At 45.5% G+C, this 27663-nt stretch overlaps 1 protein-coding gene across 3 annotated transcripts; it reads right to left on the minus strand.

The window, feature by feature from the left end:
• Position 1: 1 nt before the first annotated feature.
• Positions 2 to 26086, minus strand: epn2 (epsin 2). Of its 3 annotated transcripts, none has more exons than XM_034710618.1 (10): positions 25631 to 26086; positions 14673 to 15389; positions 14439 to 14593; positions 8588 to 8700; positions 8167 to 8271; positions 7596 to 7719; positions 5839 to 5991; positions 5535 to 5627; positions 3717 to 3956; positions 2 to 3275 (listed from the first exon to the last, which is right to left on the minus strand). In XM_034710618.1, the coding sequence occupies exons 2-10, from the start codon at positions 15098 to 15100 to the stop codon at positions 2941 to 2943; spliced, it is 1746 nt and encodes a 581-aa protein (XP_034566509.1). In that variant the 5' UTR covers positions 15101 to 15389; positions 25631 to 26086; the 3' UTR covers positions 2 to 2940. The 3 variants fall into 3 exon arrangements, with proteins under 3 accessions (XP_034566509.1, XP_034566511.1, XP_034566512.1); XM_034710620.1 differs by having other exon boundaries at positions 5598 to 5627; positions 25631 to 25979; XM_034710621.1 differs by lacking the exon at positions 5535 to 5627 and having other exon boundaries at positions 25631 to 25980.
• Positions 26087 to 27663: the final 1577 nt, after the last annotated feature.

Genomic DNA, 27663 nt, shown 5'->3' on the forward strand with positions numbered 1-27663 from the left:
CTCTGAAGTGATACACATTTTATTTTGAACCAATGCAGCGACAGTCGTCCTCGTCCGACAGGCTTCGGCGCGCTGCGTTCGTTTGTTTAGATGCCGTTAAAATACCACGGTGACTTTTCCTACAAAAACCCATTACACAGAATAATAAGGTATACAGAGGAACAGTATGTTACAATAGTACAAATGATAAATTATATTATACAGTTATAATGCCAACAGGTTGAGCACGTATCCAATAAAAAAAGCAGCCTGCTCCCAGTACTATGAGAAGGGTAAATAGACAGACATGGAGAGGATTAAAGGAAGCTGTTTATGCATATAAAGACAGACAGACAGACGGACGTCCAGAAGGTCAGTTAGTCCTCTTGATAAAAGCATAGTGAATACATAGTAACACGCAGAGGAGCTCGCTACACACAGGAGGCCACATTCACTGCACCAGAGCGACCACTGTGACGACCTGCAGTGTCATCTGACGGTTAGGAGTGCTCGCTTTCTTCTTCACCTTTTTTTACTTTGAATAACTCAACACGTCGCTCGCTCTCCCGCCGTCACCGGAGTGAAGGTAAAAGTCAGGCCGGGGGGTAAAATCAAGGCCGGCGTGAGAGCGGCGAGTCTCAGCTAGATATCATAACACAGACTTAATTAGCAAATCTAACACATGGAGCGTCTTCTGCGCTTCTTTTCCAGATTGTTGCATATTTAGTGGATAAAAATGTTTGCTGGTCTGCAAGTCAGTGTCCAATCAAATCCCCCCCTCCCCCAAAACAAGCATAAAAATCACCATCATCATCATCAAAATCATACACACACGGTTTGGAGCTGCCCCTCCGTTTGCCTGAGAGAAATGAAGGTCTGCTTTTTAGTGGAAACATCAAGGGGTCCCGCAAAATGTAGCTACCATACCACAGTAGACCAGGAGAGGGCGCCACCTCACACCAAGACAGAAGAAGAAGAAACCCTCCACGGTGAGAACGTTGGCAGTGATCGACAGAGCTGAAGAGATTACAGAAGAGAGAAAGGAACGGGGGTCGAACGCACCGAGAGTTTCAGGAACCCACTTCTTTTTTTTTCTTTTTTTAAATCCACAAACAGAACCGGGACGCTCCGCTCGCTGTAACACTTCCCTCCACAACAAAAACAAGTAACAACAGGAGGCATGACTCCAAAAACAGAACTGTTAGAACATCTCAAAGTCCTCACATCACAGTCGCTTTGACTTTGGTAACAGTTGTGCTTCTAAGAGAGGAAGATGAGGGTGAGAGAAGAAGAAGAGGAGGAGAGAGTGAGGAAGAAACACGGCTCCAGAGAGGCTCGACTTAATCTAACCACACATAAAGAACACAGACTGCTCCTTACATGACGTGTGTTAGCTGTTGTCTGCTGCAGGATTCCCTGTGCTATCAATAGACCAACCCCAGGAGTGTGTGTGTGTGTGTGAGAGAGAGAGAGAGTGTGTGTGTGTGTGTCTGCCAGGTAATGTTCTAGAAGATAGATTAGCCCCGTAAATCCACTCAGAGGTAAACTCTCTTCATGGTGCCGGGTCGCCAACATGCTCTTTCTCTCCGTCACCATCGCAACACGGTGGTGTACACACACACACATGGGTACACACACACACACACTCATTCATACACACACACACACACACACACACACGGTTAAGGCTGCAGATGTCTACATTACGCCCGCTAAGTCGCTTTGTCTTGGAGAGTTTTATGAAAGTACACTTTGACGCTAACACATCTCTCAGATACACACACACACTCACACACACTGACACACACACAGCCCGCCCTCTTCCCTTTGACCCTAACAAAACAAAAAAAAACTGTCCCATGATGCATCACTGCATCCTCATGTTCAAAATGCTGCTGCCATCACAGTTCATGTCTCTCCCTGTGAACACACACCGGGGGGGGGAGACGTGCTGACAAACATCAACGTGGTGTTAGTATCTGAGTGTTAACAGTGCGTGTGAGAACACACACACACACACTATAACACACACACAGTTCGTACACCCCTTGATGGAGGGGTTCATCTCCTCTTAAATATCCGTGGTCCGTGTCGCGACCTCCTGCTGGGTCGGAGTTCCTGCAGAGGGACGGGAGCAAAAGAAAGGTCCGGGGGGGGCCGACCAGACGAGACCGTGACTGAGTGGAGCGCAGAGCAGAGGCGTGTGTGTGTGTGTCCTCGCCCTCGCTTAGCTAAGGTGTAACGGTGAGCCCAACAGTCGCAGAAGGAAACACAAATAAAAGGAGGAAAAGAATTGTGCAAAAATCCCTGCTTAGTTACACACACACACACAAACACACACACACGCACACACACACAGAGTAAAAACACATCCGTCTTTCTCTCATTCTTACTCCAGTGTGTGGAAGTGAACCCACTGGAATAAACACAGTGTAAAAGTACTGTTGATGTGCACTCGCCTGCTCACACACACACACACACACTAACGTACACACACACACCAGCTGACAGGGCTTATAAAAGATTAGCTCTAGTGAGGAGATAAAGATCCTGGCGTTAGTACAGTCAAAACCTCCTGTCCCTCCACTGCAGGAGAAAGAAGGAGTGATCCGAAACGAGAGGAGTGAAGGAGAGGAGGCGAGTGAACGAGAGCAGGGAGCGGAGGAGGGACTGTGCCCCTCTCTCCTCGCCTCTGCAGGGTGAAAAAGTGTAAACACCACGGTGTCTCTGTAAAGAACGGTTTGTGGTCATCATCAGGGTCAGATCATCAGGAACAGGACTAGGCAGCTTGTAGCACAGAGGAGAGGAGGAGGAGTGTGTGTTAGGAGGAGGCCAGGCTGTGACTACGACCTGGAGCGGACGTGGTTATAACAGGATAAGACGTCTCCTTGTTTATTCTGAAGCCAAAGTGGAAGAGAGAAACAGGAAGTGGAAAGAAGACAGGGTTGACTCCACCCCCCCTCACAAAAGGAAGGGGTTGGTGGTTCCGGTGGGCTGCGCCCCGGCCTGTGGCGGCAGGCTCATCAGCGGCTGGGGCATGGACATGGAGGCGGGGATGTTCGCGCTCATCCCGGCGTTCGCTCCGCCCATCCCGGGCATCACGCGGCCCATGGGGGTCATCCCGGCCAGGGGGACCATGGTGATGGGCTGAGCCGGCACGGAGGCGAGGGACATGGGCTCGGCCATGCCGCCGAAGCTGGCGGGCATGGGGCTGACGCGCATCTGGTTGAGGGTGGGGGGCGCCGGCTGGGTCACCTGGAACGGGTTGGCGATTGCTGGAGCTGGAGCGGACGTGGCTGGAGACAGAAGGGAGGAGAGAGAGAGAGTTACTGATGTGTTTACAGGGAGGGGTCTGTTATTGTTTATATCACACCTCTAATGGAGACACTCTGAGGTCTGTTATCTCTGGATAACAGAACGCTGCCATGACGGACAGACTGATGAGGCTTATATCAAACATACAGTTATAAAAACAGACTTTGAAACCTTTAACATGACTCCTGAATCAGGACCATGTGACATATTGATCTTTTCAGTGTGTGATGAATGAGAGAATTAACAGAGGTAGTTTTTGGTCTTCTCATCCTGGGGATCAAACTCTTATCTGACAAATATGACAACAGATACACCTCCTTTAAAAAGCCCATATGTGCATTTAGTAAAAAAGACATTCATGAATGTTATAAGATGATATGTGTTCTGTTAAATTGCTGGAGATGTAACGGTGCTTCTCGTACCCTCTCGCCCTCCGGTCGCAGCCAAGAACGGGTTGATGATGGGCGCTGGCTGAGCCGGTTTGGTCACCAGAGAGTCCAGATTGACCAGAGCAGCATTGGGACCCAGGAAGGACTCTGGAGTCTTTCTGGTGGGGTTCGTCATGCCGGACATGGAGCCGGGCAGGGGGTCGAAGAGGTCCATGCTGCCGCTGCTGGCCAGACTGGCCTGGGAGGGGAGCGAGGAGGCTATGATCCCGTCACCTGGGGGGAACAGAGAGTGGAGGTAATTCACTGATAAATTAAACTGAGACTGAACTCTGAGGGAACAGGAAGATCACACTACTACAGGAGAGAACACACAGCTGACAGAGAATCAGAGCAGCTATTAAAAATATGCAAATATCATCTCTGCATCACCACACTAGAACGAGAGCGCCAACGCTGACCGGGAAGTAAAGAGGAAGTGATGCCGTAAATGATGGGAGGATGATTTTATGAGGGCGCGTCAGAGGCAGACAGTTAAGACGGCAGTGGAGACATTCGTTAATGCACTCGCACAGGGACACTCACAAAGCTGCCACACACACACAAACACACACACACAAGGAAATGTCAAAGACGGGAACTGAGCTCTCAGGACGGAGTGTGAGATGCAGAAGAGTCTAAAACTAAAACTGAGGTCAGACCAGAGACTGTATGAAAAGATGGACGACATGACGGCCTACCAAAGAGAAGCCAGGAGGTTTAGAGCTCCCCCTGCTGTCTGGGTGTGGTATAAGTCTTAAAGCACACCTCCTTTGTGTTTACAGGTGAATCAAACTTTTAAATCTGAATAGAAACATTTTAAAGTCTGTTCTTATCGTGCAGATTTTTCTAGATGTGCTCGTTTAGTTGGAGAGGTTTAATTTAGACGAGGTGTTTGATGCTGAAATGAGGTAATGCCACGGATGCTAGCCTTGACGACGCGTCTCCTGCAGGGCTCTGGTGATGGATGTGCAGTAAAGGTGAGGAGCAATGACAGAAAACAACAAATGCTAACACCATCCTCTTCAGTGTCTGCTGTGAACTAACTCAAGAAGCTGTTACATAGACTCTAAGGACCTGAGGGATCTGCAGGTTTAAGGGTAAGGTGTGTTTTAGTTTGCAGAAGGGACAGGAACTCAATACCACAGCCCTTAACCATCGCTGTGATGTGATTTGTGCACATAGGAGGAGGTAGGGATGCATTGTCCATCTTTAAATGCAGTGAATGGATCAGAGAGTAGGTTTGAGCTAGAGCTGATTCCTGCTTCTTTCAATCATTGTGCTCTCATCCTCTTTACACCTGCGTTTTCATCCCTCGTCACCTTGTTCTGACGCTGGAGCACAAAGTCACACACCAGTGTCCCGTTCCCACACCAAGAGACACCAAAGCTTCATGAGTAAACACGATTAGACCTGCGCCAAACTGGGAACTGGAAGCTTACACACCGCAGCCTGAATCCGGCTTTAAGTAAGACTGCATTTTAAATAATCTGAAGGAAACAGCTGATACAGGAGGGATCCAACACACAGGATGGCACAGGTCTAATGAGGTACACACACATAATGAACACCAGGGTACACCACGCTGATCTGGGACCTGACCAGAGCAAACACCTCTCTTTATTATCATCATTAAGTGTTTGAATAAATGCAATCATGTTGATGTGACCGGTGTTTGCTCAGGTCAGGTGACGTCTACATAAAAAGACAAGACAACGTGTCACGTGTCTGCAGCCCGGCAGACACTTGAGGGAAAAAAAACACAAACACAGACTCCATGTCATTATTAGAGAAGACGAAGACAAGGGTGAGTACCAGTGGGGACAGAGGAGGAGGAGCGCAGGCTGTCAAACTCAGAGAAGTCCTCTTTAGACGTACCGTTGGATGCACTGAACAGGTCAAAGCTACCTGAAAGGGAACAACGCATACACATAGATGTAAAAGAAAACAAAAACAACATTCAGACGATGGAAACAGACAACAGAAGCGTGACTGAGCATGGATACTTTGGTTTAAATCAAGAAGGGAATGGATACAACAAAGCACATGGAAGCATGCAAACAACATGTCCCCTGATCAAACATCTGAAACTACAACATGATGTCTCCCCGGTGGTCACCTGGGTTGGAAGTCTTAGGGCGGGCGGAAGCGGAGCCCCAGGGATCAGAAGCAGGAGCGGCGTTTGAAGCCCAGGGATCACTGCTCTTCATAGGTGGGACAGAGGGAGGAGCGCCCCATGGGTCCACTGGGGCGGCTGGCTTAGGGGCAGACCCTGGGGGGGGAAGCAGGGGAGAAGGTTATTGTTGGGGAGGGCGGAGGGTTTGGATGTTGGATGGAGCGTGCGACAGAAACTGGGAAAACAGAGGAGGAGGAGGAGGAGGAGAGCTGCAGAGGTGAAACAGCGAGCACATTTTACACGACCTGTTCTGAAACGTTTTGTTTTCCCCTTCAGCGTTCACAAATGTAACTCTCAACAGCTTTGTTTTTCTCTTCACGCTCCTTTTCTTCACCCATTCCTCCTCTTACATCCTCCCCCCCTCCCCCCTTTTCTGTGTAGTAATGCTGCTGGGCGAGTGGAGCAGCATTCCTCCTCAACAAAGAGTCACAGTCCCATGAGCTGCAGGTGGAAGGCAGAGACAACTCACACAGAGAGAACGGACTCTGTGTACTGATACCATTTCACAACAACAGTCAGTGTGTGGAAATTATCATCATCACTTAAACAGAAACTTAAACTTTGAATCAACTGGTTGGTAACTCAGAATTAGAGGTCATGGGATGCCAAAGAGAGGTCATCTTCGTCATAAACATTCTGCTGTTGTCAACATCCTCAGGTTAGGACTTCAGGAAGACCCTAAAACTAATCTCCTTTGCTCCACTGACACACTGGGATCCTAGCTCACCCCCATCCCCCCAACCCCTTCATCACTTACATTAACTCTTCCTGTCCCATTAAAGTTACTAACCATAGACCTGTCTGTAGTCCCTGAGCTCCCTTGTCTTGTAGGTTCCTCTGAGCTGCTGTAGACGTCCTCCTGCTGCGGACATGCTGGACTCCAACGGCAACAGGTCCTACAACTCGTCTCATCACTATCACCTCTCTCTCTCTTCATCTCCCTCTATCCCTCTCTCCAACACGGTCTCAGCAGATGTGTGTCTAACATGAGTCTGGTCCTGCTGGAGGTTTCTGCCTGTTAAAGGAAGTTTGTCCTCTCCACTGTAACTAGCTAAATACTGCGATGTGCAATGCTCATGATGGATTAAGGTGGGGTCAGACTGAGTCTGATCCTGTCTTGGTGTTGGGTCTCTGTTCATAATTTGACATAGAGTGGTCTAGACCTCCTCTGTTTGTAAAAGCCTCTTGAGATAAAGTTTGTTGTGATTTGGCGCTATACAAATAAAGGTTGATTGATTGATTTGCTCTCTCTCTGTCTGCTACAAACACTAAAAGCTGTGTGTGAGATTACAGGTTTAGATTTGCTGCCTTGAGATCAGTCTGTTGTTCTGAGGATGTAAAAAAGCTGCAGATGTGACAGAGAGAAGAGCAGAGAGGACAGAACGTGCGGCTTTAGCTCCACACAAATAAAACCTGGAACATTTCCTGCAAGATCGTGTTTCTTTTTTTAGATCATAACTTCAGTGAAGCGATCCAAAGACAACTTTCATCTTTCTGAACCTCTTGGAAACAGCTGATCTCTGTCCTTATCTTGTTGCAGATTTGGATCTGTTGCTTTTTGATGCTATCCGCAGCACGTATCCGGACATGTGGCGTCTAAATATTCATATTTTGAAACCCCTGCATAGATATCGCCTGATTTGACACTTCCCTGTGATCGTATTCGTAGATGCAAACATTCTGTGCCTGTGTTTATTTACCGTACGGCTGCCAGGGGTCTTCTGATGGAGGAGCAGCTGCTGCAGCTCCAGCTCCAGCACCCCAGGGGTCAGCGGTGGCTCCGGGCTCGGGGACATTCATCAGATCCATCAGAGCTGACTGAGGCTGGATGACAAAGGAAGAGAGTGAGGAAGACAGCAGGAAGAAGGTAGTAGAGGAGGAGGAGAAATAAGAATAGAAGTGTAGGAAAATGACAAAGAAGGGTCATCTGCGTCTCGGCCATTATTCTGCAAATCACAGAAATGGTTGAGACACGCTGACAGCCCTTCATGTCATTACAGAGAAAGAAACACGAGCTATAGTCATGCAGCTGTAACCCTAAATCACTTTAGCTCTGCATGCCCTCAGACTGCAGTCAGACAGTTATCCAGGCAGAATAATGATGAGCTAACTGGGCAGCCTGCTGCCAGTGAGAGATTTCATTCCTGCTCCTGAAGCAGCAGACGCAGACGAGGACGAGGAGGACGAGGGAGATGGGAGACTATTTCGGGAGCGGGGGTCATAATAATGGAATAACTGAGTCACTGCGGCCTCTTTGTCTCTGTGTTTTACCTCTCTCTTCTTCTTGGGTAGTTTCCCAGAGTCTGGGCCTCCTTTCTTACTCTCCTCCAAGGCCATCTGTAGTCTCAGATCGTCCCCTCTGCGGATGCGCTCCTCCTACACACACACACAGAGAGAACAGCAAGGCGTCACTACTTAGAGATGCTTCTTTCCCCTAACTACATTTGGTAATCATATTTATCCAAGTGAAGTCTAGAGACACAGGCGGGGTCGCTTCTGATTCAATTTGCCATCACAAAGAGGTCAAATAGACGTGTGCTGAGTGAGAAACTGTTCTTATACATGTTGATAAATTCAGACATCAGCTCAGATGTTTATTGTACATACTCATACAGGGATAACAATAATATTAGGGTCCATTCTGCAGCCTGTGTGTGTGAGAGTGTCTGTGTGTGTGTGTGTGTGTGTCTACCTGCTCTGCCGCCTCTCTGCTCATGGCCAGAGCCAGTTGCAGCTGCAGCTCTTCCTCACCGCTGGTCTGAGGTCTGGCCTGCTCCAGTTCTGAACCCGCTTGTGGAGACGTGGCTGAAAGACACATTCAGAGCAGATGTTAGTATCACTGCAGAATGGGGCGGTGAGAGCACGGAGTCTAATCTTTAAAGATGGCGTGATGACTTCCTGTGACAGGCTGAGTTCTTATCTGAGGGGCTCAGTGTTAGCTTGGTCTCTACCTGCAGCAGGTGTGCTTTATGAACCAGCTCTCCTCACCTCCATGCATCTGTCTCATCTTCATTGAGGATTTTTACCCCCTGGTGTGCGTTAGTGACAAAGACACAACTGGGGGACGTCTGTTTAACTACGTTGTTGCCGTGGTTACCGTAAAAAGCTCGGCGTCTACAGCTTGATTTAATCCAGTTTGGTGAAACATCAGACACATTTAGTAAGTTTGGATCAACTCCTCGTCATCAAAGATGCAGATGCATTTCAGAGTGCCATGAACTGACTGTCCAGTGCGCCTGTCACTGCAAGGTGCATTCAGGGACCGTCGTAAATGTGCAATACAGCCCTTTCATGGCATTTTTATTTGAATCAAGAGAATCAAAATATCTTCATAGTGTTAAAAGAGTGAAATGTTGATGATTTGAACACTTGGTATAACCCTGATACTGATATCTGATCGACTACATGAATTATTTAAAGAGAGAAAATGTTTCTGCAAAAATCAAAAGACTAAAATGTGACAAACTAATTTAAGACTAAATCTAAAATAGTGCCAAAATTAACACTGGTGTTTGTGTGTGTGTGTGTGTGTGCATGTGTGTGTGTGAGCCCTTGAAGGATGACATGTTCATACAGCTTATTGGATTAGATGGAGCCATGTGGCAGAGAGAGAATCACTGATACGCTGCACGTGGCGAGCGAACACACAGGCGAGAGACACTTTGCTGCATTACTGGGAACCGTGGCGGCCTAGGTGATGATGTCACGGTGACATCACCACATCACTCTCTCATGATGTCACTTTTCCTTTATTGATTTACAAACACAAAAAAAGAAAACAGTGAACATCTTTTTTGGACAGAAACTCCGATCAAGTCATCCCTCCCTCTCTCCCTCCCTCTCTCTCTCTCTTTTTTCTGTCTGTTTTTCACGACTGATCGCTCTCCCTCCAAACAAAAGAAACAACCAGTCATGACACGCTCCACTTCTGATCATGACACTCCCAAACACACACTCTTCTCATCTGGTTGTTCTTGTTTCACTCTTACATCAGCTTTTTTTTCTAGAATGCAAATCAGACAAAGATAAAGGAGACAAAAACAGAAGTTTCATGATGAACAGGTTTTGAATAAACACAATAAAGTGAATTTGTAAAGGAGGTGTTTTTATGGTGACAGGAAGTCTCGTTAGCGAGGTGGTGTTATGCTATTCCATATACTTTTAGATTGAGTTAAAATGTTGGATGTCTTTGCTAAATGTTGACAAAGTCTCAAACTTTGAGGATGAGACCGCAGGCTTGTTCAAGAAGTCCTGAGAATAACGCAAGAGGGACACGAGACTGGCGCAATTTGTGACATCACTAATTGGTAAATCTCCTTAAAAGGGCATAAAAACTCTTTGGTGCTCAGGATTTGATTATTTCCAAACTTTTTGGTTCAGATTTGAGGTCCAAAACATTCGGCTACATCTGGTCGATTCATGACATCAACTTTGTAGCATGGCAACAGCGGAGGAGGCTTCCGGAGTGCTTGTTTCTTGAGTGCATGGGAAAGCCGAGGGGAAGTAGCTGCAAACTTTGGCATTTCTTTCAACCAGTTTAATGGTTGGTATTGTTTGAAATGCACAAAGAAAGCCGTCAGAGGATATGTCTGTTTGAATACATATCAAATCACAGCCAAATATCTGCATGACTCATACGACAGGCGCATGAAAACACACATTCACCTCCGCAAAGCCTCCTTTTCTTCTTATTCACTGCTCTCCTGCCCAAACTTGCCCCCCTCGTCAAACCCGTGTTTTGCTCAAATCAGTCCCCGGGGGAAAGTGACCGCAATCGCTCGGGGGGTAAAGGTGAGTTTGGTCAGCTGGTGGGACTTCAAGACGAGGTCTAAACATATCAGAATGTTTGCAGCGTCGCAAAAAAGGGCTGGAAAAATAAGATGTTTTTAAAGACTCTGCAGAAAGACTGACGGAAATATGTACAGTCATTCAGCCAGAAGACATCTCTGACGTTATCTTCCGTTCACATGCTAAATACATGCAGAACTTTGGTACTTTTTTCCAACGATGAATTGGATCTGCTACAAAAACAACAAGCTTAAGCCACCAAGCCTCAAGAGACACCAAACTGGCAACCTAATGACACAGAGAACAAACCGTGAAAGTAGTGAGTCAGAAAGACAAACAAACAAAGCCATCTCAAACACTCCGTTCCCCCTCTGCCACCGTGGGAATATACCATATATGGTTTATCACAGTTTCTTACATTCCTCACAGAAAAGAAAAGGTCTTTCTTTTTACGCTTTACTGCTGTTTGTATTAGTTTCAGTTAAAGTCGGTTCTTATCATGTCATCAAATGTTCCTGTGATTCTCTGGATGTAAATGTATGCACTAATTCCTCTGCAGCAGATTGATGCTGTAGATGATGGTGCAAAAGATTGTTCTCCACTAAAGGTGCTTTTTGACCGCAGGAACTTTCCCCAGCAACTAGGGACCGTTTCGACTGGAGGAACCAGGGTCTAAATTTAATTCAGGGACAGTTAATCTCCCTCCTGAGAAGCCCCTGCTTGGGCCTGCAATCCTGAACGTGTCTGATTGGTAGATTAACCTCAGTGTTTTTATTCCTCCCTCCGTCCACAATAACATCACACACATCTGTGATTCACTTGATTTCTCTTTCTTTCATTAGTTTTTATTTGTTCTATCTTTTTTGTATGTGCGTGTACTTTTCAAAAGAAGAAGCTGGGATTCTCTTGATTTAGCAGCTTGTAACAGTAGTCTTCTCTCAGCCCACCGTGAATGCGTCTCTCCTCCCGGTGTTCCGGTTTTAAAAGTGACCCTGTAAACTGGAGACCTTCAGCTGAACGTGTCAGTGTTTGTGGAGTTTACACAGCTGTTGAAACACAGAGGGAGTTCCTGGGAATGCAAACTAGTTTAGTTTTTATTAAGATTTCAAAATATCCTCATCAGATATTTAATGATGGTCTAAAGACGTTTATGAGGGATGCATCCGGCTGAGAGTCTCCAGTTAACAGGGTCGCCGTTTAAACCAAAACACCGGGCGATCTCTGCGATCACGGCTTCTTGAGTTCAAAAGGATTTTAAAGGCGTGTTGAAACGTCTTTGCTACTCGCGCTTATCTCCTCTCACGTGTTGATTCAGTGAATCCATCTGTGATGAAATATAGCACCATCTAAAACAGACCAGCTGAGTCTCTTCATGCTAACAGGCTAACTGTTGTGTTGCTCATAATGATACCTGCCTGTCCGTCTGCTTCTATGGTGTCATCTGTGATGAATGGCATTCCTCTTTGTGTTACTGCCCTCTACTGGTCTGGTGGTGTAGTGCATTTACTTTTATTTCCTCCATACGTCACTGGCCTGATTTACACAATGTACCTGGGACCGTAGACTCTACCTGTAGTTCTTGGGTGGTTAATCTGGGCCCTGAAAATCCCCTGCTTGGGGATTTGTACTTTTTCAAAAATCAAGGAACAAACACTGACGACAATGTGCCACAGGAACCATTTAGATCCTGGAACTTCTAGTCATATAGCACCATAAGTGTCTCTTAATTTGCAGACTCTGACTCTTATCCTTCTAGATGAAGAGTTGAGCGGCTGTTTGAAACATGACGACCAACTAGTAACAGATTGTTTGATGAACTTTCAACGTGATGTAAAGATTTCAAGCAAGTGTTAGTTACCTCGAGCTGAAGACGCCACACTTCACTAGAAACAAAAACCATCAGCTGGTCAACCTCAGGGAAACTACAGCTGAAGGATGTGTTTACAGTTTTTCACACACTCACCCACAGAGACTGAAGTCAGTGTACATTTATAGACACAAAGGTGCGTGTGGGCTGCATTCAAGTTTCATTTCAATGAGTGTAACCAGTTAGTCGGAAATTATAACCAAATAGAAAAACTATCTCTAAACGAGCGCACAAATTCAACCTGACAGATCTGCAGAAAAGTTCAATAAACATCGTGACACTTTGGGTTTAGTAGCTTCAGCATGTTTCAGACCCTTTCAGATCTTTCAGCACGAGAGGATCAATGTGGATGAACACCGTCACGCTCGTTCATTCACACCCCGCCGTTTGGACAATAAATTAGACTGGAATCTCAAGAATCCTTCCCGGCAACACCCACAGTGTCAGCCCGGTCTCCCTGCTATAGGCCAGTTACTCCTTATGTTTTCTTAACTGATGACTCAGCAGCAGGAGCTTCCTCCTCCCTGACACACACATTTGGGAGCCACCGGGTCAAAGACGAGCCAAGCTACATGTAAGAGAACGCCGGGCACAGGGAAACATGCCTGCTGGGAACAAAGGATGAGGGGTCAGGGGATGAGAAGGGGAAGGAGGCTGAGGTTCAACTTCTCCATTCCTCCGCTCCACCCTTCTGTGTGTCACCTCATTTCATGACCTAGATTTCTGCTTCCTTCAGCTCTCTCGCTCCACCTCTCTATCAATTACTCCAAGAGTGTACATCCCCAGGTATGTTAATGCTACCTGGTAGAACACTCTCTTGTGTTGTGTGTTTAAGTTTGATGCAGTCAAGTGAAGCTGCATGGAGTCATATTAACAGTTGGTGTGTCTCCATCGCGACATAGAAATGCAGAATCTGCAGTCAGGAGAAAATGTCTCCTGCTTTACGCTGAGAAAAGTCAACAAAGCTCAGATTTCCTGACTTCCTTGAATGCATCAGAATTTTCTGATGCAAACCTCAATTCAACAAACCAATGTTTTTAAAAGTAATTGTCGTCTTAAGGGCAATAAAATCTGCTTTCTTCTTGGGTTCAGACCGCTGATGTAAGCCAGAGTGAAGCCTCTGTGTCACTCACTATTTACAGTGAAACTGAGACTCAGCAGAAGCAGATGTACGGTTGTTTCTGCAGGAATGTAATAGAACAAGAAGCGAGGGGGTTTAAACTGCAGACATACCTGGAGGGGCAAGTTTTACACTGCCTTGGTCTGAACACTCAAATGTTTCTGAAGTTGCTGATTGGACTGTAGCCACGAGTAAGAGATTTAATTTCAGAGGAATATTTGTGATGCTGCTCCCTGCCTTGAAGTTGCAGCTGCAGAAAACGGTCCTCACAAGCGGCGCTGCAATCCCACTTTCCAAAATTGCATGGCATTATCTGCGTATATTCTTTATAAATACAGCCGATTCTTCTCTTTCTCTTCTCACTACCATGTTTGTCACAGCCCCCATCATGCATCTGTCTCTGCCTCGTTGCAGCGTCTGTCACGGCGTGCTCCTGATAGTCTGTATCTCTGGAGGAGCGAGTGTATCAGTGTAAAGAGGAGCAGATTCCTCTGTCATGTGGATGATAGAGGCTCAGGGGGGGGTGAACTCTGCTTCCTCCTCTCTCTGTCTCTCTCTCTGTCTCTCTCTGTGTGTGTTCGTGTGCTGAGGAATGCAGCTCTACTGCGGGACTGCGAGCCAGAGACAGAGACAGAGACAGAACAGGGGGAGGGGCGGGTTTCAGGATGTAGGCCAAAGTTACACCAACTGGGATGAGACGTTGTTAAACAGAGCGCTCTGTGCTGAGACCTGTACCTGTCCTCTGTGTGTGTGTGCGGTCATACTCACAGCCATGGTAGGAGGCAGGTGAGCCCTCCGACCTGCCGTACTCTTCGCTGTATGAAGTGGAGAGGTTGGGCTGGGACGAGCCTCGGCCAAAGCCCATCTGACTGCTCCCTGTGGACACCTGGGCCATGCGCTCTTTGGTCTTCAGAGCCTGAGACCTGAGAGGACAGAAGTCTGTTCACATAACCTCCATGACACCTCCGTCACCTCTCCATCTTTGATTCCTAAAGCCATTACCTCTCTCCTTTGAGACGCTCCTCGTCTTTCAGCAGGACCACCAGCTGCTTGCTCTTCTCCCGGACGTTGATGCCCTGGTCCTTGCCATCTCTGTCGATGTACTGGAAGTCCTTCAGGGTCTGGATGGCGAAGATGTTCTCCTTGCACTGCAGCGCCACTCGCTCCGAGCCCGTTTTGATCAGGTAGTCGAGCAGCGTGAGCGCCTTGTAGACGTGGCGCCAGTTCTTGCCGTGGTCGTTGAGCCGCTTCCAGATCATGCTCATGATCTCGCTGAAGGCCACCACGTTGTAGGTGAGGTCGGCGATCTCGGACATGAGCGAGGAGGACGGCCCCCAGGGGTCGTTGGAGGTGGCCTCTCTGACTTTCTTCTCTGCGTCAGAGTAGTTGTTCACCATGTTCTTCATCTGCCGCCGGATCCCGCTCGGCATGATGGCGGTGGAGATGGAACAACAGCGGGGGAAAAAAGTAGACTCTCACACAGGAGGGGGGGCGTCTGTGTCGTGTGTCTGTGCGCCTGTGTCCTTCGTCAAGGCACGGCGGTGGCGTGTTTGTGAGTAAACGCTCTCCTGTACAGGTGTGTGTGTGTGTGTGTGTGTTGTGTGTTTGTTTATGAGGCTTCTCCAGGCCAGTGCAGTGTTCCTGAGTCCTCCAAAACAGCGTCTGTTAAAACCATCTCCACACACACAGCCCCCGCTGCACGCATGACCACGCCATCACCTGGGACGGAGACAAAAACACAGGTTAGAGGAAGGAAAGGTAGCAGATGAAGGAAGGAGGAACGGGGACTCAAACTTCTCTGTTGAGTTTGAGGAGGAAGTCTGAGGACGTCAACAGTTCCTTGTTGGTTTTATAAAACTGATCAACCAATCATTTCACATTTAACCCCCGTGTAACAACGTGTGTTTAAAGCGCAGCTGTTCTGCCTTCCTTTGTGAAACCAGACAAACAAAGTGTTTCATACTTTCATACTTAGATAAGCAATTTCCATGAACTTGTGGAGAGCTGCCTCCTCCTTCGTGTGATATTGTTGTGACAGTGAATAATCTTATCACCCTCCAGTTTACAGTAATAACACTCAGAGCTAGATAAAAAAGCCGGGGTGTTGAAGTATGTAATATGAGGGCGGAGGTTAGGTTGTGGTGGTGATGATGGTGATGAAGCTTTTCGGGTGGGCCTGCAGGACGAGGAACAGAAACCTGAGACGGTCAAAAGCAAGATTAAAAGAGTGAACCAAAGATCTGACATTTCACTGGAGTAAACCTCGCTTTCCTCTATCATCTCCTTCAGAGGCTAGCTAGCTGGTAACTCAGTCTTCTTCTGCTGCAGCTTCTTTAACTTGGGTGGATAACAGCTCATAGAACCACACCGTGCCCCTGCTATGAACCAACCAGCTGCAGGGTATTACCACGCAGTTTCAGGGCCGGTTCCGTGCCGGTGCTACATTGAGAACCGGTCTTTCGTGTGTCGACTGCAAGTGGATCTGACCTCATGACGTGCCTCTTCCACGGGCGTGAGCGGGTGGAAAAACAAACTGTTGCCCTGTTGGTTTGCGAGTTCAACCAGCTCTGAAATACGAGGTAATAGAGGCGGTTATTGACGACAGCGGTGCATTGCAGACGCTCTAAAGTGAACTGAATCTTAGAGCGCAATATTTCTAAAACTTGAACTTTCCCAGACACGTACAGCTGCTGGATAACATGCAAAGCAACATATTCATTCAGCCTTGGATTCAAAGTTTGACTTCTTTGATTTTAAATCAATTCAACCATCATTCCTGAGCGACAAATAAGACCTCAATGAGCATCTCTCTTCTCTTATAGTACAGTATTAACACTCACTACACCGACTCCAAAGCACTGACTGAGTAACAATGTGTTTCCAGTCCAGGGTGGGTGGCAGGGGAGATAAACCATTTCCAGTCTGATGATGACAGACTGATGACTCCTCTGTCCTGTTTCGAACAGATCAGCAGCCCGGCTTCTAATCACTTCCTGACTGACACACAAGAGTGGAAAGTGTGGGTATGGAGACTCACAGCTGTGCGGCCTACTCTGAAACATGAGGTTTCTTTCTTAGTACCAACACTGGTCGTGACCAGAGGTGTGCTGATGTTGGTGTACAACAGAACGTGGTATTATCAGAGTTTAATACAGATAAATGAGTCATAAATTAACATTTTCTGAGACATTATACCTGTAAGATTCAGCGTATAAGACGTGCTTTATGTAGAGCTGGACGATATTGAAAAGGAGAGATTTTTCACATCAGCCTATGTCGCTAATTTTCACACTAAATATCAAATCACTCTTTCAGATCATTTTAAGACAGATTTTTTTCTCCCGACTGAAAGTTGAAGAAACCAGATGATTTGTTAGCTTGTTTCTAGAATTTAGTAGTTTAATAAAATGCTGTTTTGTAATCACAAATTGCACTTTACTTGAAAATAAGTTGCACTTTTAAATTATTATTGATTGCTTCTACATACTGTCTGTATATATGCCCCATGTTGTTGAGTTTTGCTATTTATTTTGATGTGTGCTGCTGACCTCTTGGCCAGGTTGCCCTTGTAAATGAGGTCTTGATCTCAATGGGACTCATCTGGTTAAATAAAGGTTAAAGGGGACATATCACGCTTTTTTCATCAACATATATTGGTCTAAGAGGTCCCCAAAACATGTCTTTAAAGTTTATGCTCAAAAAAACACTTTGAAATCAGATTTTGGTCTGCCTGAAAAGTCCTCTTCTTCATTCCTCATCAGAACACTCTGTTTTCCCTCTGACCACGCCCCCTCAGGAAGTGGATGTGCCTCGGCTGTCCAGCACGTTGATCTAATGTTTACATGTTGGCTGAATATACACGGCTCCTCAGAGATCACGTTACTTCAACCCTCTGAATCTGATCCTGACGAAGAGGCGCCTGCAGCAGGACCTTTCTGAAGGATTGGTCACAGATTTAGTGTTTCTTGTTGTTTTATTTATCAGTATGTAGACGTGTGTCTTGGTACACAGCTACGAACATGTAGCTATGTGGCTATGCTAACTAGCGCTAGCACTTATCCATGATAAATAAAATCATCCACTAGATCTTCAAATCTGCAGACGTGGGGAGTAAAACCGACCTCTGCCAGAAAGGCAGCAGGACCTTTTATGAAGGATTGGTCACAGATTTAGTGTTTCTTGTTGTTTTATTTGTCAGTATGTCTACCTACAGCTACAGCTACAGCTATGAACATATAGCTATGTGGCTCTGCTAATTAGCGCTAGCACTTATCCATGATAAATAAAAATCATCCACTATATCTTCAAATCTGCAGACGTGGGGAGTAAAACCGACCTTTGTGTTTATTAAGACAGCCTACAACTAGCATGCCTCCCTCCTAAGCTCCTTGTTAGCACACATGTGTGCAGGGAATGAAAAACAGAGGAGGGGTTGAGTTGTATTTTATACAGTCTATGGGCTGAACAAGCTCCGAGCTCTGACTCCGTGACAGACCGGATATTGTTGTTACGTAACAAAAACACTGAAGTCTGAAACGGCTGGTTTCACACACATTTACAGAAAGGTGGAGAAATCAGAACAGGGGCAGAATGGATTTTTTTCATTCTCGGGGGGTTTGTAGACAGGGACACAGATTTCAGGTAAAGAACCATTAAAAAGTCAATTTTGCATGATATGTCACCTTTAAATAAAAAAAAAAAGAAAAGAAAATAAATCGCCAAAATATCTCAACTAATGAAGTTTTGCCGCCTTTCTTGTTGAGCATGTTTTCACTCTGCTTCCATGTCGCTGTTGCTCGTTTAGCTGTGTTTACATCCCGCTCAAACAGTCTTTAAGCCCCGCCTACCTCTCACCCTGCGACATGATTGGCTGTTCCATGCCAACTTCTTCTTCTGTTTAATGTTGGGTGTGAACTAGCAGTTAAGACACACTAGCGCCCCCTCCCTTTAGTGGTTGGGGGTGTATTACAGGTTAAAATATATCAACGCTTCATTGTACATTTGTTATATTTATAAAGAGAAAAGTAATATTGTGATAATTATCGTTATTGATTTATCGCCCAGCCCTATTGTGACTAAAGCTTGGAAAACACGCCAGTCAGAGGAATGACTTCCCAACTTTGTAGCTGGTAGAAACAGCCGGGTCACTGCCTGACAGCCAAACTAACAATCTCCTATTATCGTTATCGTTTTATCGCCCAGCTCTACTTTTCTGCCTTTATTGTGGTCTGAAAAGTAAGCTACGTCCTACACACTGGTGCGATGAATATAACGGCATGAAATGGGGAGAAAGGTATTTTGTGTTACCAGGAAGATGGCGCACACCGGACACAAAGCGAGGGCGATCGCGTCTTATTTCCCAGTGCCACTTATACTCCAGCATTTACGGTCATTTCTTGAATGAGGAGCCGTGCAACAAGCAGGATAATGTTTAGCACGAGAAGAAGAAAGCCAACCTGCTCACGATACATCATCCCTCACATGAGACACAATCATTTACCTCACACCAGTTGATTTTGGGGCTTACTGGCTCTGGCGTCTGATTGGTGATACCTGAGTAGGCCGCCACCACCCCTGATCATTTTAAGAATCCCCACCTTTGATCAATGATTCAGATCCCGCTCTGCCCTTCATGTCTGATAACCAGGGAGTGATCAGAGAGAGAGAGGGGTCCTCCTGTTAATCCTTGTCTCTTGTTAAATCCGCAGAAAGCTAATGTACTGAAATCCCATTACCGTAATTGTTATCAATACGAAACAGCAGCTTGGGTTTGCCGAGTTCTTCCTGTGCCCAGCGCTCGTCTGACAGCGATCTAAGGTGTCTCGTGATAACTCATCCCGTTGAGTAATCCGATCTGTGCAACATGCCACCGTGCGTGCACCGACATGCCCCCCCGACTGAGTGTTCTCCTGACTTGAAGAAGAGTCAGATATACTGTTTTTTGCACATGCATGTGTTTTAAGGACCTTCCTGCCCGGCGTTGCCCGAGATCGACAGCTGGGAAGGATGAGCAGGGCGAAGAAAAGCCGGGGAGTGTGGGAGTATTTGCTTTGAACGGAGGGGGGGTCAAGTTGGCACATCCCTTAAATTCACCAGTGAAATGTCCTGTGGAGCGTGCCCCCCCCCCTCCTCTTAACACTCCTTCGCCACCTACCTCCTCCTCCTCCTCCTCACCCTGCATCCGCATGAATACGGCTCAGAACTAATGACACATCTGCTCCCATAATCAACTATTCACCCATGGCAGACAGGAGGAAGAGAGGAGAGTCTGTCTCGTCCATCCCGTCCCCCCCCCTCCAACACCCCGGAAACAACCCCCGCCACGAGACGCTGTCGGCAGGCCTTCCTTCTTCCTTCAGCGCCTCTGTGCTCGGATCACTGAGGCCCCGAGACCCAGAGGAGAGAAATGCAGGTTCATTATGTGTGAATGACTGAGTCTGTCATTCTTGTCAAACTGCCATTATGCCTCGTTGTTGTTGTTGGGAGAGTTTGGGGTCTACTTCTGAGGGACACACCAATCATTCGATGCCTCCTTTCAGGCTGACCTAGTTACAGGAAGTTTGTTTCATCAAGTGAATATTTACCTTTAATATAACAACCCTTGTTGTTGGGCTGTATGGTCATATATCTCAGGGATGCCCTGAAACTGATCAGGATTAGTATCTGGATCAGTTTTGGCCGAGTAAACAAGTCACACGGATCCATCCCTGTTTCACACATGAACCTCTGCTTTCCTTTAACACATGTCCCATTACTCCTCATCTTTTTCAGACACGCCCTCACACCCTAAAGTGTCCTGTTTAGTGTTGATAGTGGAGGCAGGAGGGCTTGTTATGTGTCATACAAGAGGAGTAACACAACTACAACATGTATGAAGACGTTTGCAAGATAAACACGACCGTCATCGCCACTTTAAGAACCTTTAACTCTGAAGCTGGCAGGAAGAAGCCCGGGTTAGTCGAGGTAAAGAGGTCCAGCTGTTTGCGTTCACACATGCAGCCCATCTTGGACACGGTCTTAAATGTTCAGGATTGTGGTGCATGTGTGAAAGAGGTTCAAGTTTGTGTATAAGTTGGACAAACTGACAGCTCTTATGGTTAGCAGAGGCCTCCTAGCAGATTAGCATCAACATGCTAGGTTGGATATATGCCTGTTTAACCAAACAGCATATTTATCTTTATCTTGATGTTCTCGAACGAAATACTGAGAAGCCCTGCCAGGCTACAAATGCCATCCCTTATGTGTGCTTGTTTACATCCGGGTAGTAGAGCATCATAGCATAATGGCAGAAGCCACTGATCTCTTTGCTGGTCTAGAACCGGGAACCACCAGGGGCGAGGTTGCTGTGACCAAAAAGAGCATGACGAGTAGCACAGATGTCCACCCCACTGGTGGTTCGCGGTTCTGGACCAGCAAAGCATTGCAGCCACTCTGGAACCAGTTTTCCCAGCTGGAGACCTGGCCCTGAAACTGCCTCGATCGAAAAGGGGTACATGTGATTACGAAAAACCAGGAGCAACACCAGCAAGCATGCTACGTTGTCCGCCATTGTTGTTATTGTGAGGGAAAGTTTGCGCTGCAGGGAACAGCGGTGACGTAGAAGTGACGTCATGACGTGGATCTTGGGGATCGTGGAAAACCAAACTGGTGCTGAGTTGGTTCGCAAGTTGAACCAGCTCCGAACCAGCGCAAGCACTAGCCCAGAACTAGAACCAGGTTTGCGTTGATCGAAAAGGGGTATAAGGAAGCTAAAGCTGCGGCTATTGGCAGCGATAGAGCATCTACGACATATATGACTGGCATTTTGGGCCATTAATTATTTGTTCCACCAACTAGGTGAGGGTGACGTGTCTTTGTGGAGATGATTAAAAGCGCACAAAACAAGCCAATGTTTTGAAGGAGGACTTCGTCTCCTGGCCTAAACCCTTTGGTGTACGTCCTCTCTCTCTCTCTCTGATCCCCACATCACCTGTCACCTTTCAGCTGTCCCATCCAACAAATATGGAGGCATCAGGGAGGAGAAACAGACACTACAGATTTATCTCCTTGTATTTTTAATACGGAGGAATTTAAAACCTTTTATACAAAAGGGATTAACAGCACTGTTGCACCAATAGAGAGCTGACAGTGCCTACATTAAAGGTCACACGAGAATCTGTTGTGACCAAAAAGATGACCTTAATCCAGAGACCGCCGGAGAGTGAGAAAGAGTGGATGCATCATCATGGCAGAAACATCCACATTCATTCATGGAGGAGGGACAGAATGACACCTTTAGTATAAAATCAGAGCGTTATAATCACAGTTAGGATGTTTACGTTTAAGAAAGTTCCTGCAGAACGTCCAACGTTGCATGAAAAACTGCAAGATTGATACAGCAAGCAGATAACCACCACACACACACACTTATTTGAAGAATGCATGAAAGCACCTGGTGTTGTGGTGCTGCTTATCAACAGGTGAAATTCCCCCGCTGCACTGTGAATCAGTTCCTTTAGAGAGGCTTCTACAACTGGGAACAACAAGACCAGAGCTGCAGGCTCTCAGAGCTGTTCTCTGCATGTTTGATGAACTGCATCAACATTTCACACCAACTGTTTGCTACCAGTTTGGCAGATTATTGATAAAGAGACTCTTGCTGGTCTGATTAGTTAGTAGAAAGTGAAAAGTAGCACACAGGTTAACCGTCCTGCACAGAAGACAATGACACATACCTATCCTCTGTGAGTGTGCGCCTGTGTCTGGGTGTGTCTTGGCAGGACCTCAGTAAACTGTGATTAGCTTAAGGCTTGGGAAGCCGTGCTCTGAGAACAGGTCTACCTCGCCCGGCCTACACGGAGCGAGTAAAGCTGATCTGGAGATAGACGGCTTGCACAAGCGAGCGTCTGTGTGTGATGGTGATGGTGTAATGGGGTAAGAGATAGTAGGATGGTTCCTTCACTTCAGAATATCTGGAATGATTCATCTGTCATGGGTAGAACTTATGAGAAGACTCCCTCAGGTCACACAACAACAGGAAGGTTTGATTCCCAACGTGCCGGGTTAAATTACACAGAAACATTCAACTGGAACATACGATGGCTTTATGTTGGGAAACTTTATCACTTCATTACTTGAAGTGGAACATGTCGGTCTGTTTGCTTCTATTAAAAGCAGAAACTCCCATCTGTGTGGTGTTTTGGAATGAGCAGAGAAGTGTGAAGTGATTGTAGTTTGATGTAGACCTGGGCGATATTGAAAATGATGTTCTCACAATAAGATATTCCATATCAGTCGATAAATATCAAATCATTATTTCATTTAAATTGAAATATAAAAGCAGATTTTTGCTCCTGAGTGAAAGTTGATGGTTTGTTAGCTTGTATCTGGATTTAATTCTCTGATCAGTTTCTAGAATCCATCATTTCTGACACTTCTAACAGGAAGCAGGTCTTTTTTGTAAGATGAGATTTTTGTGAAGCTCTAGTTTGTTTCCTCAGATAATTTTAAATTAACAACAAACATATATTAAATAATATTCTCTGTATCAGTTTAGAGAAGTATTGTTTTGTGCTCTCTCCTTTCAGATTAATAAGAGTTACGGGCAGAGTGATAGTTTCCCACAGTGCAGTGAATGCATCACGGTTATTAAGTGTTCAGTTGTCCTACGGTCATGGTGGACATTAAACGTGTTGCAGAAGTTGTCTCTGTGCTCTTCCTTTACCCACATCCTGAAAGTGTATTTAATGAAGTGTATGAAGTTAATAGTTAATGCAGAGTTGACTCAGCTGTGTTTACATTCTGCCCCAAATGTCCTTAAGCCCCGCCTACCTCTCACCCTGCGACATGATTGGCTGTTTAATGTTGTCTTCTTCTATCTAATATTGAGTTGCAACTAGCGTTTAAGGCTCATTAGCGCCCCCTCCATTTCAAATGGTTAGGGTGTGCATTTACAGGTTTAAATTAAAAATTATGTCGCGATAATTATAGTTATCGAATTATCGCCAAGCCCTAGTTTGATGTAACGTCAAAGGCATTGGTTGATATCCATCCTGAGTCATCTAGTTTTGTTTTGAACAATAAAATATGCTACATCTTCAATTCTGCAGCTCATAGTGTTTCCATGTTATGACTAAAGCTTGTGAAACACGCCACTCAGAGGAATGACTTCCCGACTTTGTAGCTGGTAGAAACAGCTGGGTCACTGCCTGACAGCCAAACTAACAACCTCCAAGGAAGAGCAACAAACACCTGTTCCCAAAGACCCAAAAACTGGAGGTATGATGAATGATGTATGATGATCAAGCCTGAAGCAGCGAGAGGACAAGTCTCCCTCTTATTGGCATGTCAACCTCGTCTTTGTCCTCCCCGGGCAGGTCAAGAAACCAAGTCAGGGGAGGGAGGTGATGCCGCATCCGTCACCCCCGGTGACTGACTGATTATTGATGAGTCGGTCGGGAGTGAGAGCTGCTTTATGCGAAGGAGGGGAGTCGGCTCAGATCCTCTTTCTTTTCCTTTATTGAGAAATCATCGGGCGGTGTTGGGAAATGCAATCCTACAAGTTGTGTAAAATACCTTAGTGAGGGCAGAGGTTTGTATGCTGAGGGGCAAGAGGAATGACAACCAAGATAGACTTTTTTAGTACAAAATATAGCTGGATTACTTCAAGTGTTATTGATATATCCTTATACTTAAAGTGTTTAAAATGAGGCAGATGTGGCATGTCTATTTCTTGCAATAAATAAGAAGATAGTCATATTTATTCATGTTTGATGCTTCACTAAACTTCTTGCAGCATTTTTTGTTCTTACTTGTATAATAACATGGGAATTAAAGGTCTTAGCATGCTTATATTCAATAATAGAGTAGTATATGTGCACAATAGCCAAACATGAGTGAAGCAAAGTATAAAATCCTGCAGTGGCAGCACATGGAAAGCCTTTAGGTTGTTAGGAAGCTGTGTCTTAATGCCGGGCTGATCCATCTGATCTGTGTCTTTGACAATAGACAAAGCCCTGCCCCTGTCTCAGGCCACGTTTAGGTGGCCTCTGAATGAAAAGCACACATCAAAACACCAAGGATGGACATTTATAACCACAAAGAAACACAAAAACATGTTAGTGTAGCAGATGTAGCTGATTGAATAAGCATCAAGAGAGACTAATTTAACACAACCTTAACTTAGAAGTTGTGTGATAACTTATAAACACTCTATATTAAAGAACACAGCATCATAGGAGGAATAAAGACACATTAAAGCTTCTTATTCTGAAAGAAATCACAGCGTTTCTTTACTGATGTGATTGATAGCACACAAGCTAATGTAGCTTCAGTTAGCATTTGTGCTTAAGCTAGGTGAATTAGCTGTCTCATGTTTAAAAACAGACCTGATTTGGTTATGATAAGGTGTATAATGTTGTGTTAGAGGTGATTTAAGTTAATGTAAAAGTGTTAAAGGTCATGTTTGAGAGGTGATATCCTTTGAAAGTGCGCCGCAAACTTAGCTAGCTAAAGAAGCTAGTGCAGAACTTGGGAGCGTTAATTCAGTTAGAGGAGGAGAAGAGGAGGAGAAGAGTTGGAGTTAAGTGACTTTACTCCATCACATATTCAACTTTAGACTGATAATGTAAGGATTGAGGTTTAAGTTGTGTCCTATAAGTGGAGATTTGTGTTTTAATCAGGAGGCTTTGAAAAAAAGTTGGATGAAAGCTCACAATCCTTCTAAACATTCAACTGTTGATTCCTCTGTGTCCAAAAGTGAAACTAACCCTCACATTAACTGGATCCATAATCCCCCCTGTGTTTAAAAAGCAGCTAAAGAAGCTCATATTCTCATTTCTGCCCTGAAACAGACACACAGCATGCTAAGCTAGGTAGCATTCCTTTAAGCTAGCAGACAGACGGGAGCTCGGTGGAGACATCACCACCACAGAAACTGGATTAAAAACACAACAACTCCTCTGTCCTCAAAGTTCACTCACCATGTCTGTTAGGGTCTGTCAGGCTCTCTCGTTAGTCCACAGATGTTAAACCATAAAGAACTGGTCCAGATCCAGACCAGGGATCAATAAGGAGAACTTATTCAGGCGTTCAGAGAGCTTGTTGCGCCTCCGCCGAGCTAATGCTAATCCAGCTGAAGCTACACGTCTCTCCTCCTCCTCCAGAACATGGCGGGCAGAGAAGGAGGGAGGAGGGAGGAGACGACATCAGGGTGTGACCAAGGCTGCTTCACTTCACAGGGGCACAGGGAGCCCCCTTTACTGCTGTGTTTACACCCCACACTGCACCCTGCAACACCCTGTAACACCAAGCAACTCACACAGGAACCTTACAGCAGCAGGAGGCCTGTTTCTGCATCACTCTTATATTACTGATAGTTTTTACAGGAGTGACATGCAACAGGGTGAGCCTTCCTGCTGGATAACAAATCAGTGCATGGTGACTAAAGCTGTGTTTCCACTACAAGTAGCAGGAGAGTTCCAGGAACTTCATTTTGAGGGGTTTATTTTGCCCCCAGTGTCTCCAAAGAAGAATACAGACCCATGTCTTTATGCACACCTAATCCAGAATTGACACATTTTCTATTATTCTAGTCTGATTTAAATTCTAAACATCAAATAACACCCAGATACCAGGCCCACTACCCTTGGACCAGGAACTGTTTGGGGCTTAAGTATCATAAAGTATGATAGCTTCTTGTGGCAAAATATCAAAAATATCTGGTTTTTGAAATCTTTTCTTTTTTACAAGTACGGCCCAAGAACAAGGTTGGAAATGTCAAAAGAAGGGTCCAAATGGCAACACATCTAAACCATCAAACTACTTGATGGATCCAACAATCTGTGAGTATTCAGCCCCAACTAACACCCAGAAAGCAGGCCTACTACCCTTGGACCAGGAACTATTCGTGGCTCAAATCCCAAAAAGTATGTTAGCTTCTTATGGCAACATATCTTTTTACCATTATGAAATCTTTGAGTATTAACCAACCAAATCTCATCCTAAAAGATATTCTTTTTTTTTTTTAATAAAAGGACTGCCCCAGAACTAGGAACTTCTAGGAGGCTAGATCCACCTAAAAAAGGGGTTTAATGGTCCAAATGGCAACATATCTAAACCATTGAACTACTTGATGCTCTGCTGGATCCAACAATCTGTGAGTATTCAACCACTCAGAAATCTCAGCCCCAAATAAGACCCAGAAATCAGGCCTACTACCCTTGGACCAGGAACTGATTGGGGCTGAAGTCCCATAAAGTGTGTTAGCTTCTTATGGCAACATATCAAAACTGACTAGTTTCTGAAATCTGTGAGTATTTTCCAAATCTCAAACCAGAAGATACCTATATTTTTTTAAAATACTGCTCCTGAACCAGAAACTTCTTACAGGCTAGATCCAACCAAAAAGGAGTGGAAAGGTAAAAAGGGGGGTCCAAATGGCAACACATCTAAACCATCAAACTACTAGATGGTCTGCTGGATCCAACAACCTGTGAGTATTCAACTACTCAGAAATCTCAGCCCCAAATGTGTTCTTTTTAAACCTATTACCCCTTCCTTACTAGGAACTTTTGGGAGCCACAACCCCCCCCCCAAACAGGGTCAAGATGCCAAAAATTGAGGTCTCCTTATGTCAACATAGATATTTAAGCTTCCTTTTGCAACACAGCTTAAGCATTACACTACATATATTTTAAAATGCAAGCCTACTCCTCTGGAGCAGAGATTTTTGGTGGCTACAGTCCTTGAAGGGATGTCTAGATGTCCAAAAAGTGGGTCTTAATATGTCAATGTAAGTATTTGTGAAGATTATACCAAAGTGGGGAGTACTACCTTATGAAGCTTGAAATTTCACAAGGCTAAAGCCCCAAAAATGTAGGTTTTAATGTACATTTAAAGGTTACATATGACTAACTAACCCCCAGAGTTTCTTCAAAATCTCTAGTCCTCTGTAAAATGTGTCTTATGTCTTCTTAGTTTGTAAATATGAAGGATAATCCCGCTATAAAAGTTA

This window comes from Notolabrus celidotus, chromosome 20 (genome assembly GCF_009762535.1).
Source record: "Notolabrus celidotus isolate fNotCel1 chromosome 20, fNotCel1.pri, whole genome shotgun sequence".
NCBI lineage: Eukaryota > Metazoa > Chordata > Actinopteri > Labriformes > Labridae > Notolabrus > Notolabrus celidotus.